The sequence below is a fragment of the Malus domestica genome, chromosome 04, assembly GCF_042453785.1.
Source record: "Malus domestica chromosome 04, GDT2T_hap1".
NCBI lineage: Eukaryota > Viridiplantae > Streptophyta > Magnoliopsida > Rosales > Rosaceae > Malus > Malus domestica.
The window spans coordinates 27,346,274-27,358,308 of NC_091664.1; the positions used below are offsets into that span (position 1 = coordinate 27,346,274).

A 12,035-nucleotide genomic window follows, 5' to 3' on the forward strand; every position below is an offset into this window, starting at 1 on the left:
TATTATTTTATAATTTCCATACAAGAACGAAAACGACGTCGTTGAGGTGGATGAAAATATTAACCCAGTGACAGTTTCTCTTTCGTGTTTCTCGTATTTCACCCTCTCTCTAGACTTTCTCTCTCCTCAGGCTGGCAAAGGTAAGCGCTTCTTCCTCTCTCTCTCTCTCTCTCTCTCTCTGAATCTCGATTTGCCACTCTGCGATTAAATCAACCGAACGAGTCCTTCATCTCGGTTCGTTCGATATAGTTCACTTTTCCCTGCTTTGGGTCTCAATAAATTTCCAGAATTCAACTCGCAATCTAGTCGGGTCTGTTTTTGCTTTCTAGTTTTCATTGGGTTTTGCATTCGATTTCCATCGGTTCGCAAACGTGGCTCTAATTTTCATCTAGGTTTTCTTGATCCATATAGATGTTACAAATTTGGGATTTGGGTAGTGCTTTTCTTTTCGATTTTTTCCGATTAAGATCTGCTACACTGTCTCTGTGTGCATGCTAAATTATGCTTTCTCTTTGTTGTAATTACGTTTTTAGGATTATGGGATTGTTGTTTTTTAGTGTCAGCAATCATAAAGTTAATATTTGTGGTAATGCTAAATTATGCTTAATTAATCACATTTTGTTTATCCATGTTTGGTCCATTATTGCTTATAGGTTAATTCCTAATGGTATATCGTGATCCATCGTGCACCGTTTATGATTCGATCATGTGAGAGTTAAGCCTTAGGAGTTAAGAGTTAGGATTGGGTGGTTTATGAGTTTTGACCTTGTTAACTGTTCTAGCTGTTTAGGATTGCTAGGGGAATTTTAAATTAATTGTTAGTGATGCTTAAGTGTAGTCAAATATTACAAATTCAAGATTAAGGATTCAAGCCGACATTCTTGCTTGGGCTGCTTTATTAATTTTGCGAGACTAGACGAGCTTAGTGTTGACATAGAGGGTTTGATCTATTTTCGAGTTCATTATTTGCTTATTCCATCAGTATCGCTTTGTTATGTTTGATGCAAAAAAAAAAAAAAAAAAAACAAAAAACAAAACAAAAGAAAAAAAAAAGAAATAATTTGAATGTACGTCTTTGTGTTATATGATTCCATACCGTAATACTGCGAGTGTCTAAGCTGTGATGTAGTGACATATTGATGTTCTTGGATGATAAACCAAACTTCTTCTCTTGGCTGTAGGAGCAGGTCTAGGTCATGAGAGCATTGTTGCTACTGAAGTAGCAGGTGTTTGTAACCAAAGTTATGGGGACTGAAAACCCTGGTCGTCCGAATTTTACTACAAGACCTGCCACTGCACCATTTGCGGCTCCTCCTCAGAACATGATGCCTTTTTCATCTTCAGGTCCCATGGTTGGACAGGAGGCATCTGGTTTTAGACCTCCTCCACATGTCACTCAACAGACACCTTTTTCATCGTCTGGGCCTGTGGTTGGTGCAGCTGCCTCTAACTTCGGACCTACTCCACCGGTTGCTCCACAGACTAATGTGCCGTTCTCGTCAACTGGATCTGCAGTTGGAGCACAAGCCTCCCATTTTAGACCTACCCCGCCAGGTAGGTTTCATGATCCATCTGTGCCTCCTCCGCCAACTTCAAGTGTCCCGCCGAGTGTTGGACCTTTGTCCCGTTTCCCAACACCACAATATCTATCAGCAGCGCAAGCACCCCCTACACGTGGTCCACCTGTAGGCCAAATGCCATATCAACCTCCTCCAGGTCAAGCACCATTTCAACGACCACAACAGCAGATACCTTCTGTGCCAATGGGACCTCCACCTCAAAGCTTTAATTCTGTACCACCAAGTGTGAATGCTCTTCAGTCTCCATCAGATTCATCATTCCCAGCTTCCCTACCAAATTCTCAGACATCTTTTCCTGGATTCCCCCGTAAGCAGTCTAGTGCAGACTCACAAGCCCCACCTGCTCAGTCTCCATTTCTTACTCATCAAGGAAACTATGCAGCTGCTCCACCAGCAGTGTCCTCTCCTTTTGCTGCTCACCAAGGAGGTTATGCTCCACCTCCGCAGGGTGCAGCTCCATTGGGTATGCAGTCAAGGGACCACATGCAACATCACGGTTCTGGACCTCCTGTTGGTGCTGTCCAAGCCTTGACAGACGACTTCAGCTCACTATCTATTGGATCTGTTCCCGGATCAATTGAACCTGGACTTGACCCTAAAGCTTTGCCAAGGCCTTTGGCTGGTGACGTGGAGCCAAAAGCACTTGCTCAGATGTACCCCATGAACTGCAATCCTAGATTTCTACGGTTTACAACTGGTGCAATACCAAGTTCTCAGTCTTTGTCTTCAAGGTGGCATTTACCTTTGGGAGCAGTTGTTTGTCCACTTGCTGAACCACCTGATGGGGTTAGTGCATGTGCATCTATTACTCACACATTCAAAATGATCAAAATTGATTGAAGTTTGATTCACTGTAACTATCTTGTTCCTTGTTATCTGTCTAGGAGGAAGTTCCAATTGTTAATTTTGGTTCTGCCGGGATTATTCGCTGTAGAAGATGTCGGACATATGTGAACCCCTATGTGACATTTACAGATGCTGGAAGAAAGTGGCGTTGCAACATTTGTGCTCTGCTTAATGATGGTAAATGGAATTCCCTAAGAATAAATTGAACTTATTATTATGGGATACTTTGGATGCAATCCCTAATCCTTAACATTCTTTGATTAAAACCTTAATAGTATTCAAAGTTTGATCAAAGTCCCTTGACTTTGTACACCTCATTATATTACTATTAATATTTATATTTTTATAGTTTTGACATTAATTGTTTGATATTTTATGAGATTTCCCTCATTATAATACTATTAGAAACACTGACAATAAAAAAATTCAAACATTTTAATTTAATAAATGGATAAAAACTATGTAAAAATAAGAAATAATAAATGGCAAAAGAATGTATCCATAGTGTTAAAAAACTTGGTACATTTTACAAAAAAATAGGTACATTTCACATATAACAAAGTGGTACATTAATAAAGAAGAATGGGTACATTATAAATAAATTAGGGTACGGATAAAAGATTAAAAAATTATGAGTACAAATGAATTTTTAAAAAATATAGGTGCTAAAAGAAATTAATACATGGGTACAAAATAAAACTAAAAAGAAAATACTACAAATTTTTTAAAAAATGTTGCAAATTAAAAGTGGTTACAAACTAAAAATATAAATATATGATACAAAGTTTAGACATAAAACATAAATATACCATATGTAATTTTTCTATCATTGATTAAATATACAATGTCACGTGACGGTATACACATGGGTACAAACACAAGGAAAATTTTAAAAAATTGGGCACAAAAAGAAACTAATATATGGGTACAAATTAAAAATGAAAAGAAAATTGGTACAAATTAAAAAATATTTGCAAATTAAAAATAGGTACAAACTGAAAATAAAAATATATGATAAAAAATTTAGCCATAATATAAATATACTAATTGTAACATTTTTAACACTAAACAAATATATTTAAAAATAAAAATATTTTATTATTCAAATTAATGATGTTATTAATACCCAAGGACCTTGATAAAAATTGAAAATGAATAGGATTTTAATCAATGAAGTAACAAAAAGAAGGATGTGAACCTAATTTTCCCTATTATTATTAACAAATGTATGGAAGGATGCAGAATGTTGACACAAAATCTTCCTATGTTCAACTTCATGCTTTTCCATGTTGGCTGCATTAAGCAGCTGAGTTTGCCATATGTTTTATTTGTTTGTTAGTTATACTTCACCAAATAGAATTTCTGTAATATATTGTGCAATATATGTATTGAATATTCCTGCTTGCTTTATAGTCCAAAATGTTGTTATTATATTCATTTTTTATTTCATAATGCAGATATTTTCAACATTGCAACCTGTCATGCTAGAGTAGTATTTTGCATTTTCTAATTCTTAATAATTTTCCCTTAGTGCACTGAAGTTTCTAATATCATGATGAATGTACAGCAGCTTTGCTTTATTTTTAATCCTGGTTTTACCTGAATGCAATCAAGTTTTCTTGCTAGATACTTGTTTTTGGTTACTAAATATTAACCATGGTAGTGGGATGTTGTTTGGTTCTTGGTTAATATATCTTATTTAATATTTCTGGTCAAGCATAAAGTGATAAATTGGATTTACTTTCTCGTTCAGTCCCTGGGGATTACTTTGCTCATTTGGATGCCACTGGCAGAAGAATTGATTTGGATCAACGATCCGAGCTTACACGGGGTAGCGTGGAATTTGTTGCTCCAACTGAATATATGGTGCGGCCTCCTATGCCGCCACTGTATTTTTTCCTCATTGACGTTTCGTTATCTGCTGTCAGAAGTGGTATGATTGAGGTAAACACTGTTTCTAATGCTTTTACAGAAACTCATCCTTGCATTCTGAAACCTGTTTGTTTATAAATTATTGCTAATATGCAACTACAGACCCTTGGGGAGTATTATGCATGGTTCATTGATTATCCAGTAGTGCTAGTGTATTTTGTTCTTGGTTGCCCTTTGAGAGTATAGTGTCAGAGGCTCTTGATTGAGATTAGGAAGAAAAGACGATTTTATTAATATACAATATCATATCTAGTATGCTGTGTCTGGTTTTATTTTTTGTGAAAAAGATAAAGTAGGCTGGCTCAGATGCCTAGCTTTGGGAATTTTCTCATACATGACACTTATAGAATGGGTTTTGCTGAGATGAACTTCTCTTGTTTATGAAATAGTTCGTGTAAGCACTTTTAATAGTGTGAATCTCATGGCTGGTTGTGATGTCTTTTCATTTGAGTAATTCTATGTCTTTGATTACTGCACAAGGCCTGTCTACGTCTCTGTTGGAATTATTGATTACTACACAAGGTCTGTTTACCTCTCTGTTGGAATTATTGAAATTTATTGATGACCTCTTTGCAGGTTGTGGCCCAAACTATCCGGTCATGCTTGGATGAGCTTCCTGGCTTCCCCAGAACACAAATTGGGTTTGCAACTTTTGACAGCACAATACATTTTTATAACTTGAAAGTATGTGTATCCGTTATTCACATAACTTATTATTTTCTGTTTCTTCCGACTACCAACATTTGTGTTGAGATCCTCTGAGTTTTATGTGCAGTCTTCTTTGACTCAGCCTCAAATGATGGTGGTCTCAGACCTGGATGATGTATTTGTTCCATTGCCAGATGATCTTCTTGTTAATCTATCTGAATCAAGAAGTGTAGTGGAGACCTTCCTAGATAGCTTGCCGTCAATGTTTCAAGACAATGTGAATGTGGAGTCTGCTTTTGGTCCAGCTCTTAAAGCCTCACTTATGCTTATGGTGTGTGAGCATCTTCACACATAGCAATTTGAATTTTGCCTTTGGAGAAAATTTATCACCAATTATAAAGCAGTGTGTTAATTTTTGTATTCCTTGAGTAATTGGCTATTAAGTACTTCATTATGCAGTTCCAAGAATCTGGTTGTTCATTTACTTTGCACTAACTTATGTCCACACATGCTTGTGCAGAGCAACCTTGGGGGAAAATTGTTAATTTTTCAAAATACACTGCCATCTCTTGGTGTTGGTCGCTTGAAGTTGCGTGGAGATGATCTTCGTGTCTATGGCTCTGATAAAGAGCATTCACTAAGACTACCAGAGGATCCTTTCTACAAGCAGATGGCTGCAGAATTTACCAAGTTCCAGATAGGGGTGGATGTGTATGCCTTCAGTGACAAGTACACTGATATAGCTTCATTAGGTACATTTTTATAGTTGTTTCATATTCTGTTTCCCTTTCATAGAACTAAAGATCAAGATGATGTTAGCAGATAGTAGGATCTTATGATGATACTTCTCTTCATTGATATGTTGAGAACTCTTATATGGTCCACCAATTTTCTAGTTGTTGCCCTTTTGGGGAAATATGCTTTAACATGGTTTTCTCCAATTTATTGCATTACCTATTTTCCTAGAAAATGGTAGTCTCTGCCTTCTAGTGAACATTTTGAAGAAAGAATCTGAATTTACACATTTGAAACTTTTACCATCTTGTTTGTAGTTCTTATTTCCAGCAGCTATTGATAGACTTATATCAGGGTGTGATGGTTATTGAGTTGTATGCTCTCGCATGAACCATATTTACCATGCAGCTAAAAAGTTCTACAGTATATAATTGCTGTGGTCTTTCAAATGTAGGTACTCTGGCAAAATATACTGGGGGTCAGGTGTATTATTACCCGAATTTTCTATCAACCATTCACGGAGATAAGTTGACACATGAATTAGCCAGAGATCTTACTAGAGAAACTGCCTGGGAAGCAGTGATGCGCATAAGATGTGGAAAAGGTTTGCCATTGATGATTCTCCATAACAACTTTATTGTGCTCACATAAATATGTTTTTTTGCCTTTGTCGGAAATATGCTAATGTTTTGTTGTTTATACTTTTAGGAGTGCGCTTTACGTCTTACCATGGGAACTTTATGCTAAGGTCCACAGACTTATTAGCACTTCCTGCTGTAGATTGTGATAAAGCATTTGCAATGCAGTTATCTCTTGAAGAGACGCTTCTAACTATTCAGACAGTATATTTCCAAGTTGCCTTGCTGTATCCTTCCACTTAATGTTCGATTTTAAGTTTTAACTACAGATAGACATCCTGTATGGTGTTGTAGTGCTTGTTTTTCTTTTGATTATTCACAAATCATTCCCTTCCGATATTCTTTTTCCGAAGTTTCCTTTTCAGTTGCATATAAAGTTGTTTTGTTCATTATACTTTGATTATTCACACATACTCCCTAGTTTAAGTCGCTTTGGGGAAAATTTCGGAATGATATTTTGAAGGTTATTGTGAAGTGTCCTTAACGTTTTAAAGATACACTGCATCCTGCGGAGAGAGGCGTATTAGAGTACATACAGCAGCAGTACCGGTGGTTACAGATCTGGCTGAGATGTATCGGCAGGCTGATACTGGTGCTATTGTCACCTTGCTTTCCAGGCTAGGTGGGTGATTGAAATTCTGTTCGTAATGTTGTATGTTTTGAATCTCAGTTCTTATTTTTTTTCTGAATCAAATTGCAGCAATTGAGAAAACTTTGTCCCATAAGTTGGAAGATGCTCGGAACTCTCTGCAGCTAAGAATTGTCAAAGCTCTCAAAGAATTTCGAAATCTCTACGCTGTACAACACCGTTTAGGAGGGAAGATGATATACTCAGAGTCTCTGAAGTTCTTGCCTTTGTATGGATTGGCACTTTGTAAATCAGCACCTCTTCGTGGGGGGTATGCAGACATGTCACTTGATGAGCGTTGTGCGGCAGGCCACACAATGATGACCTTACCAGTTAAAAAGTTGTTGAAGCTCCTGTATCCCAGTTTAATACGGCTCGATGAGTATCTTTTGAACGTAATACAATTCCATTCACTTAAACTTGAGTGGTTTCATTTCACAATCGTTAAATTTGTTTCCGCTTCTTGTATTTTAGGCATCTTCTGAAGCTGATGACATCAAAATCATAGAGAATAGGTTACCACTACTTGCCGAGAGCTTAGATTTCAGAGGCCTTTATTTATTCGATGATGGGTTTCGCCATGTTCTATGGTTTGGTAGAGTTCTTCCACCTGATATAGCTAAGAATCTACTTGGGCCTGACTTTGCAGCAGAGTTATCAAAGGTATGATAAAGCCCCTTAAGGACAAAGTAGAACAAAAGAAGTATCATGTTTAAACATCCATCATTACTTTCTGCATATTCTTTGTTTTGTGACTTCTTTGCATGTTTTATATAAGATCTGTAGTTTAATTTCTTAATCTCTGTCCCTGCTGCATTATGCTGAAATTTAAATACACCCGAGCTCCCTATTACAGAAAAGTGTTATAAGAAACAATATAATTGTTGATATGGCTGGCTTATGCGCAGCTGACTAATTTATAAAGCTTCCCAAAAAGCCTTGAGAATGCCACCCTCTTTTCCTTCCCTAGTTTATATGACTCTAGTATATCACTTTCTTTTCTTTTATCATTTGGATGACCCATTACTAGCTCTATGGTTTTCCGTAAGAACTTTATTGGATTCTTATTCTGTGATCGGCCTTTGGTTTAGATAATTTTGGAGTGATCTTTGTAATCCGAACCTTTCTTGAAGTTTCTAACTTTGTCCCAAGAATTCTTTGCTTCCCCACTTTATCTGATTTATTTTTACCTTGTAACTTGTTGAACTGGCATTATTTATTATTTCGTCTACTCTACTCTTATTGTTTTGGCTGATCAGGTTACCCTTTGTGAGCGAGATAATCAAATGTCAAAGAAGCTAATGAGGATACTAAAGAAATTCAGAGAAAGTGATCCTTCACATTATCAGTTGTGTTATCTTGTAAGACAAGGTGAGCAGCCCCGAGAAGGCCATCTTATACTTGCCAATCTTGTTGAGGAGCAGATGGGCGGAAGCAATGGTTACGTTGATTGGATAATACAAGTACACCGGCAAGTCCAGCAAAATCCGTAATGTAGAGGTAATGACGGCCGTTAAAATATGGCATTTATTAGCTGTTGCTTCACACTGCTGGTCAGATTCGAAATGCTTGTGCTCTAAGATTATCCCCGGTGACCTTTTACTTTCGATCTGGCAGGACGCTTATTAAGCAGACTAGATGCCTCATCTGTAGAGTGGTTGAGCATTATTTACCTGGAAAAAAAGAAGAAGTAATTGAGCATTATTTTGAATTCAGCCATGGGAGCACACCATGCTGTAGAGTCGAGGATGTTGAAGAACGGGTGGCTATCATGCACAGATTTTTGGACGATTCGGTACGTCATCATCACAGGATGGAATGATCAAAGGATATGTACTGTAGTCATATAATCTCGAGTCGTCGTCTTCGTGTTAGGAAGAAACACGCTTAAATTTTTTGTATGTGATATCTTTTCCCCCTCCGATCTGATTGTTTAGTGAGAGGAGATAAAGTGGTGTGATACGGAACAATCATATTTACAAGATTTGTCGGATTTTGTTGCGTCTTCTTTTTCCTTGGTCAGATGTTGAATTTTGTTGAGATAAGATCCCATTTCAAGAATGCTCGAATTCATATTGTTTTTAGATAACCAAAAACGCTTGAATCATATCCGATTTCAAAGAATAGTGATTTTTCATCAATGGAAGATAAATGTGCTGAGACTCTAGTATTTTTCATGTGTCTCCTTTTTGGCTTCTTGTGTTTTCACGTGTCCTCTCTCTCGCCTGTTGTGTTTTCACATGTCCCCTCTCTTGCCTTTAGTGTTTTCACATGTCCATCTCTCTCTTCACTCTCTCTTTCCTTTATGCAGTGCTTGTGTTCTCTTCCTTTTCTCTCAGTTTTCCCCTTATGCAGTGCGAGATGTGCTAGATCTCGCACCTTCAAGGTAATGAAAGATGAAATGCCTTGTATGTACAAAAATGCATCTCTTAGCAAGACAAATTTTGAGTTTGAGGCCTAAAAATAGATCCATATGCTAGCTTGGCTCAAAGCAAACGATATCTTACTACATAGGTTGGGACATGACAGATCTATTTGTTTTTTGTTATTATTATTTGAATTGTGAGCTAATGATGTGTGAGCTATATCAATTGATGAACAATTAGATGCAATTTTTTGGCTCGTTGATTCTGACATTGACACTTATTCATTCATTTTTATTTAGGAATTGTTTCGTTGATTTCTGGTGGTCTTCAATTATTGATTTTGGTGTGGACAATTATTTAAGTATGAAATTTTAGATTTTCCTTTTTCACTTCAACTTTTAATTGCATTTGTTTTATTCTCTATCAACCAATTAGTTATTTTTTTTTTGTTAATGATCTTAATTTTGAATTTTTTGTTATGATATCAATTATTTAAACAAAAGTTTGCTCTATTTTCAGAATAATCATATGTAAATACTTTGCAGTTATGTTATGTTATCCTTCCCATTTGGAGCAGCTTATTTTATCCTTTATTATCTCCAAATGAGAGGATGCATGTGACTCGTATTGAACATAATCAATGTTGTCAAGTCTTTTCGTGCCCTTCTTTCTCTTGGCTGGTTTTTTCTCGACTGTTGCTAGGCTTGTCTTTCACTGGCTGATCCTGCAAACCAGGACACACGATGAGAAAGCGGCGCAGCTTAAGGGAAACTGGAAGTTCTGAAGATCAAGGAGTTCATGAAGAGTGTACGGTTGGCAGGCTTAGTAATCTTCCGGAGGGAGTTGCTCATAAAATCCTTTCCTTGCTTATATTTAGAGACCTCGCTCGTTTCGGCAGTGCATCCAAAACCCTCAGAGCACTCTACTTGTCGACTCCGAGACTGAACTTTAGATTGCCGAAACATACTTCAAGCCGCAGAGAGTGGTCAAGATTTTTCAGCTCTGTGGATAAATTTTTGAACCTTCGAGGCTATAACAAAATAAATCACTTTCGTATTCATTGGTCGCATCGTCCTCTCTTTTGTGAAGCCGCCCTTGCGTTTGTGATGATGTGAAACTTCGAATCCTCCCATGGATCAATAGTGCTTTAAGGTGCCGAGTTGAAGTGCTTGATATTGATATCAGTGTAGCATCCATTGAGAGGACTTTTGAATTTCCATCTTCCATCTTTCTTTGTGGATCTTTGAAGACTCTGTCGGTGAGCAAAGGTTATGCAACTATCAAAACGCCGTCATCCGCTTGTTGGTCTAAACTGCAATGCCTGAATTTGGCACATGTAACTTTGGATCAGGGGTTCTACAGATGGATTTCATCATCATGCAAGTGCATTAAAGAATTACATCTTCGAAATGTTCATGGCAAAATGGTCATCGCCATTGAAAGTGCATTTTGAAATCATTTAGTATTTACAGTGGAAACTTTAATCCTCGCCATTTTAAAATTTCTGGTGAGAAACTTGAAAATATACGCATGTATATATCTACATTGCACTGCAGGTCATTAAATATCTTTGCTCCAAATCTTAAAAATTTGGAAATGGCTGGATGTCAGATCAGCAACCAGTTGAGGAGATTATTGCAAATAGAAAAGGCTTGTATTTGGATATGGCCTCGAGTAGATGGGAGTGATGACTCTTGCAAGGTATTTGACGTACTTCGGAGTATACACAGGGTTAAAGCTCTTACTCTACACTACGAGACAATCATGGTAAAGAAATTCAGGCTAAATTTTCTTCTTTTTTAATGAAATTTTCCAAAAACTAAAGAACTACATACTGTGCAATTTTGTCTTATTTCGTTGCAGACAATTAATTTATGTATGACTGCAGTGTTAGAGTTGCTGTAGAATTGAGTGATGACTATATTACTTGATTTTAATAGTAATTGCATATCTTATTACGTTTACATTTATAAATCTTACTATACATGTATTTTACTTTGAAAAATGCAGGCTTTGTTCAAGGAAGGTTCCATGTCAGTACCACCATTAGAAGATGTTTCCTATTTGCGTATCAATAGTGCTTGTTTGATAACATAGTGTTGGCATTGGCCTCTCTTCTTAGGAGAACGCCGAATTTGAGTACATTGTACATGAGTTCTTCTCTGCATTCCGATTTAAACCGTAAAGTTGAAGTAAATGATTGTGCTGGGAAATTGTTGGCCTCTTGATATGTGCTGAAATTTTTTATTGATCTACTTGTTGCCTTGTTTCCTTGTCAGTGTTCAGGGTATGATATGGAATACTGGAAGTCCCAAAACCTTCCTTTCCGTCCTCATCTTAACGAGCATGCTCAAAATTTGAAGAAAATGGTAGTTTTTCATTCACCCCAGTTTGCAAAGTCGTCTCTCGACAAGTTAGAAAAAAGCAAGGAGATTTCGAATACTGAAGTTGTGTTTCGCATAAAGAAGTTATAGGGAAAAGAAAGGACATGAAAAAGAAGGGAAATTTACTTTATGTTGCAGAAGAATGTGTTTATGTCAACACTATCAGTTGCAGTGTGCATTTTATGTCAATGTATATATTTTTATGGAACTAATATTATGTGTTTCGTCGATAACAATCGAGCTTGTCAATTCTGTTATATGAGCCATGAATGGTGTTC

General features: G+C 36.9%; 1 protein-coding gene across 4 annotated transcripts; it reads left to right on the top strand.

The window, feature by feature from the left end:
- The first annotated feature begins 37 nt into the window (after positions 1–37).
- Positions 38–9,009, top strand: LOC103433846 (protein transport protein SEC24 A-like). Of its 4 annotated transcripts, none has more exons than XM_008372132.4 (14): positions 38–140; positions 1,182–2,366; positions 2,465–2,603; positions 4,180–4,370; positions 4,935–5,042; positions 5,134–5,337; positions 5,527–5,758; positions 6,196–6,345; positions 6,450–6,606; positions 6,874–7,001; positions 7,080–7,402; positions 7,482–7,670; positions 8,267–8,507; positions 8,625–9,009. In XM_008372132.4, exons 2-13 carry the CDS (start codon positions 1,245–1,247, stop codon positions 8,498–8,500), a joined length of 3,177 nt encoding a protein of 1,058 aa, XP_008370354.3. In that variant the 5' UTR covers positions 38–140; positions 1,182–1,244; the 3' UTR covers positions 8,501–8,507; positions 8,625–9,009. The 4 variants fall into 4 exon arrangements, with proteins under 4 accessions (XP_008370354.3, XP_008370355.3, XP_017187187.3 ...); XM_008372133.4 differs by having other exon boundaries at positions 78–140; positions 1,188–2,366; XM_017331698.3 differs by lacking the exon at positions 38–140 and adding an exon at positions 148–310.
- The last annotated feature ends 3,026 nt before the right edge of the window (positions 9,010–12,035 follow it).

Excerpts from the sequence above, each read along its gene's own strand:
- LOC103433846 (XM_008372132.4), top strand. The coding sequence starts at position 1,245 with ATGGGGACTGAAAACCCTGGTCGTCCGAATTTTACTACAAGACCTGCC. Across the intron at positions 5,338-5,526 it reads AAGCCTCACTTATGCTTATG|AGCAACCTTGGGGGAAAATT; the intron begins GTGTGTGAGCAT and ends ATGCTTGTGCAG. Across the intron at positions 7,671-8,266 it reads TTGCAGCAGAGTTATCAAAG|GTTACCCTTTGTGAGCGAGA; the intron begins GTATGATAAAGC and ends TTGGCTGATCAG.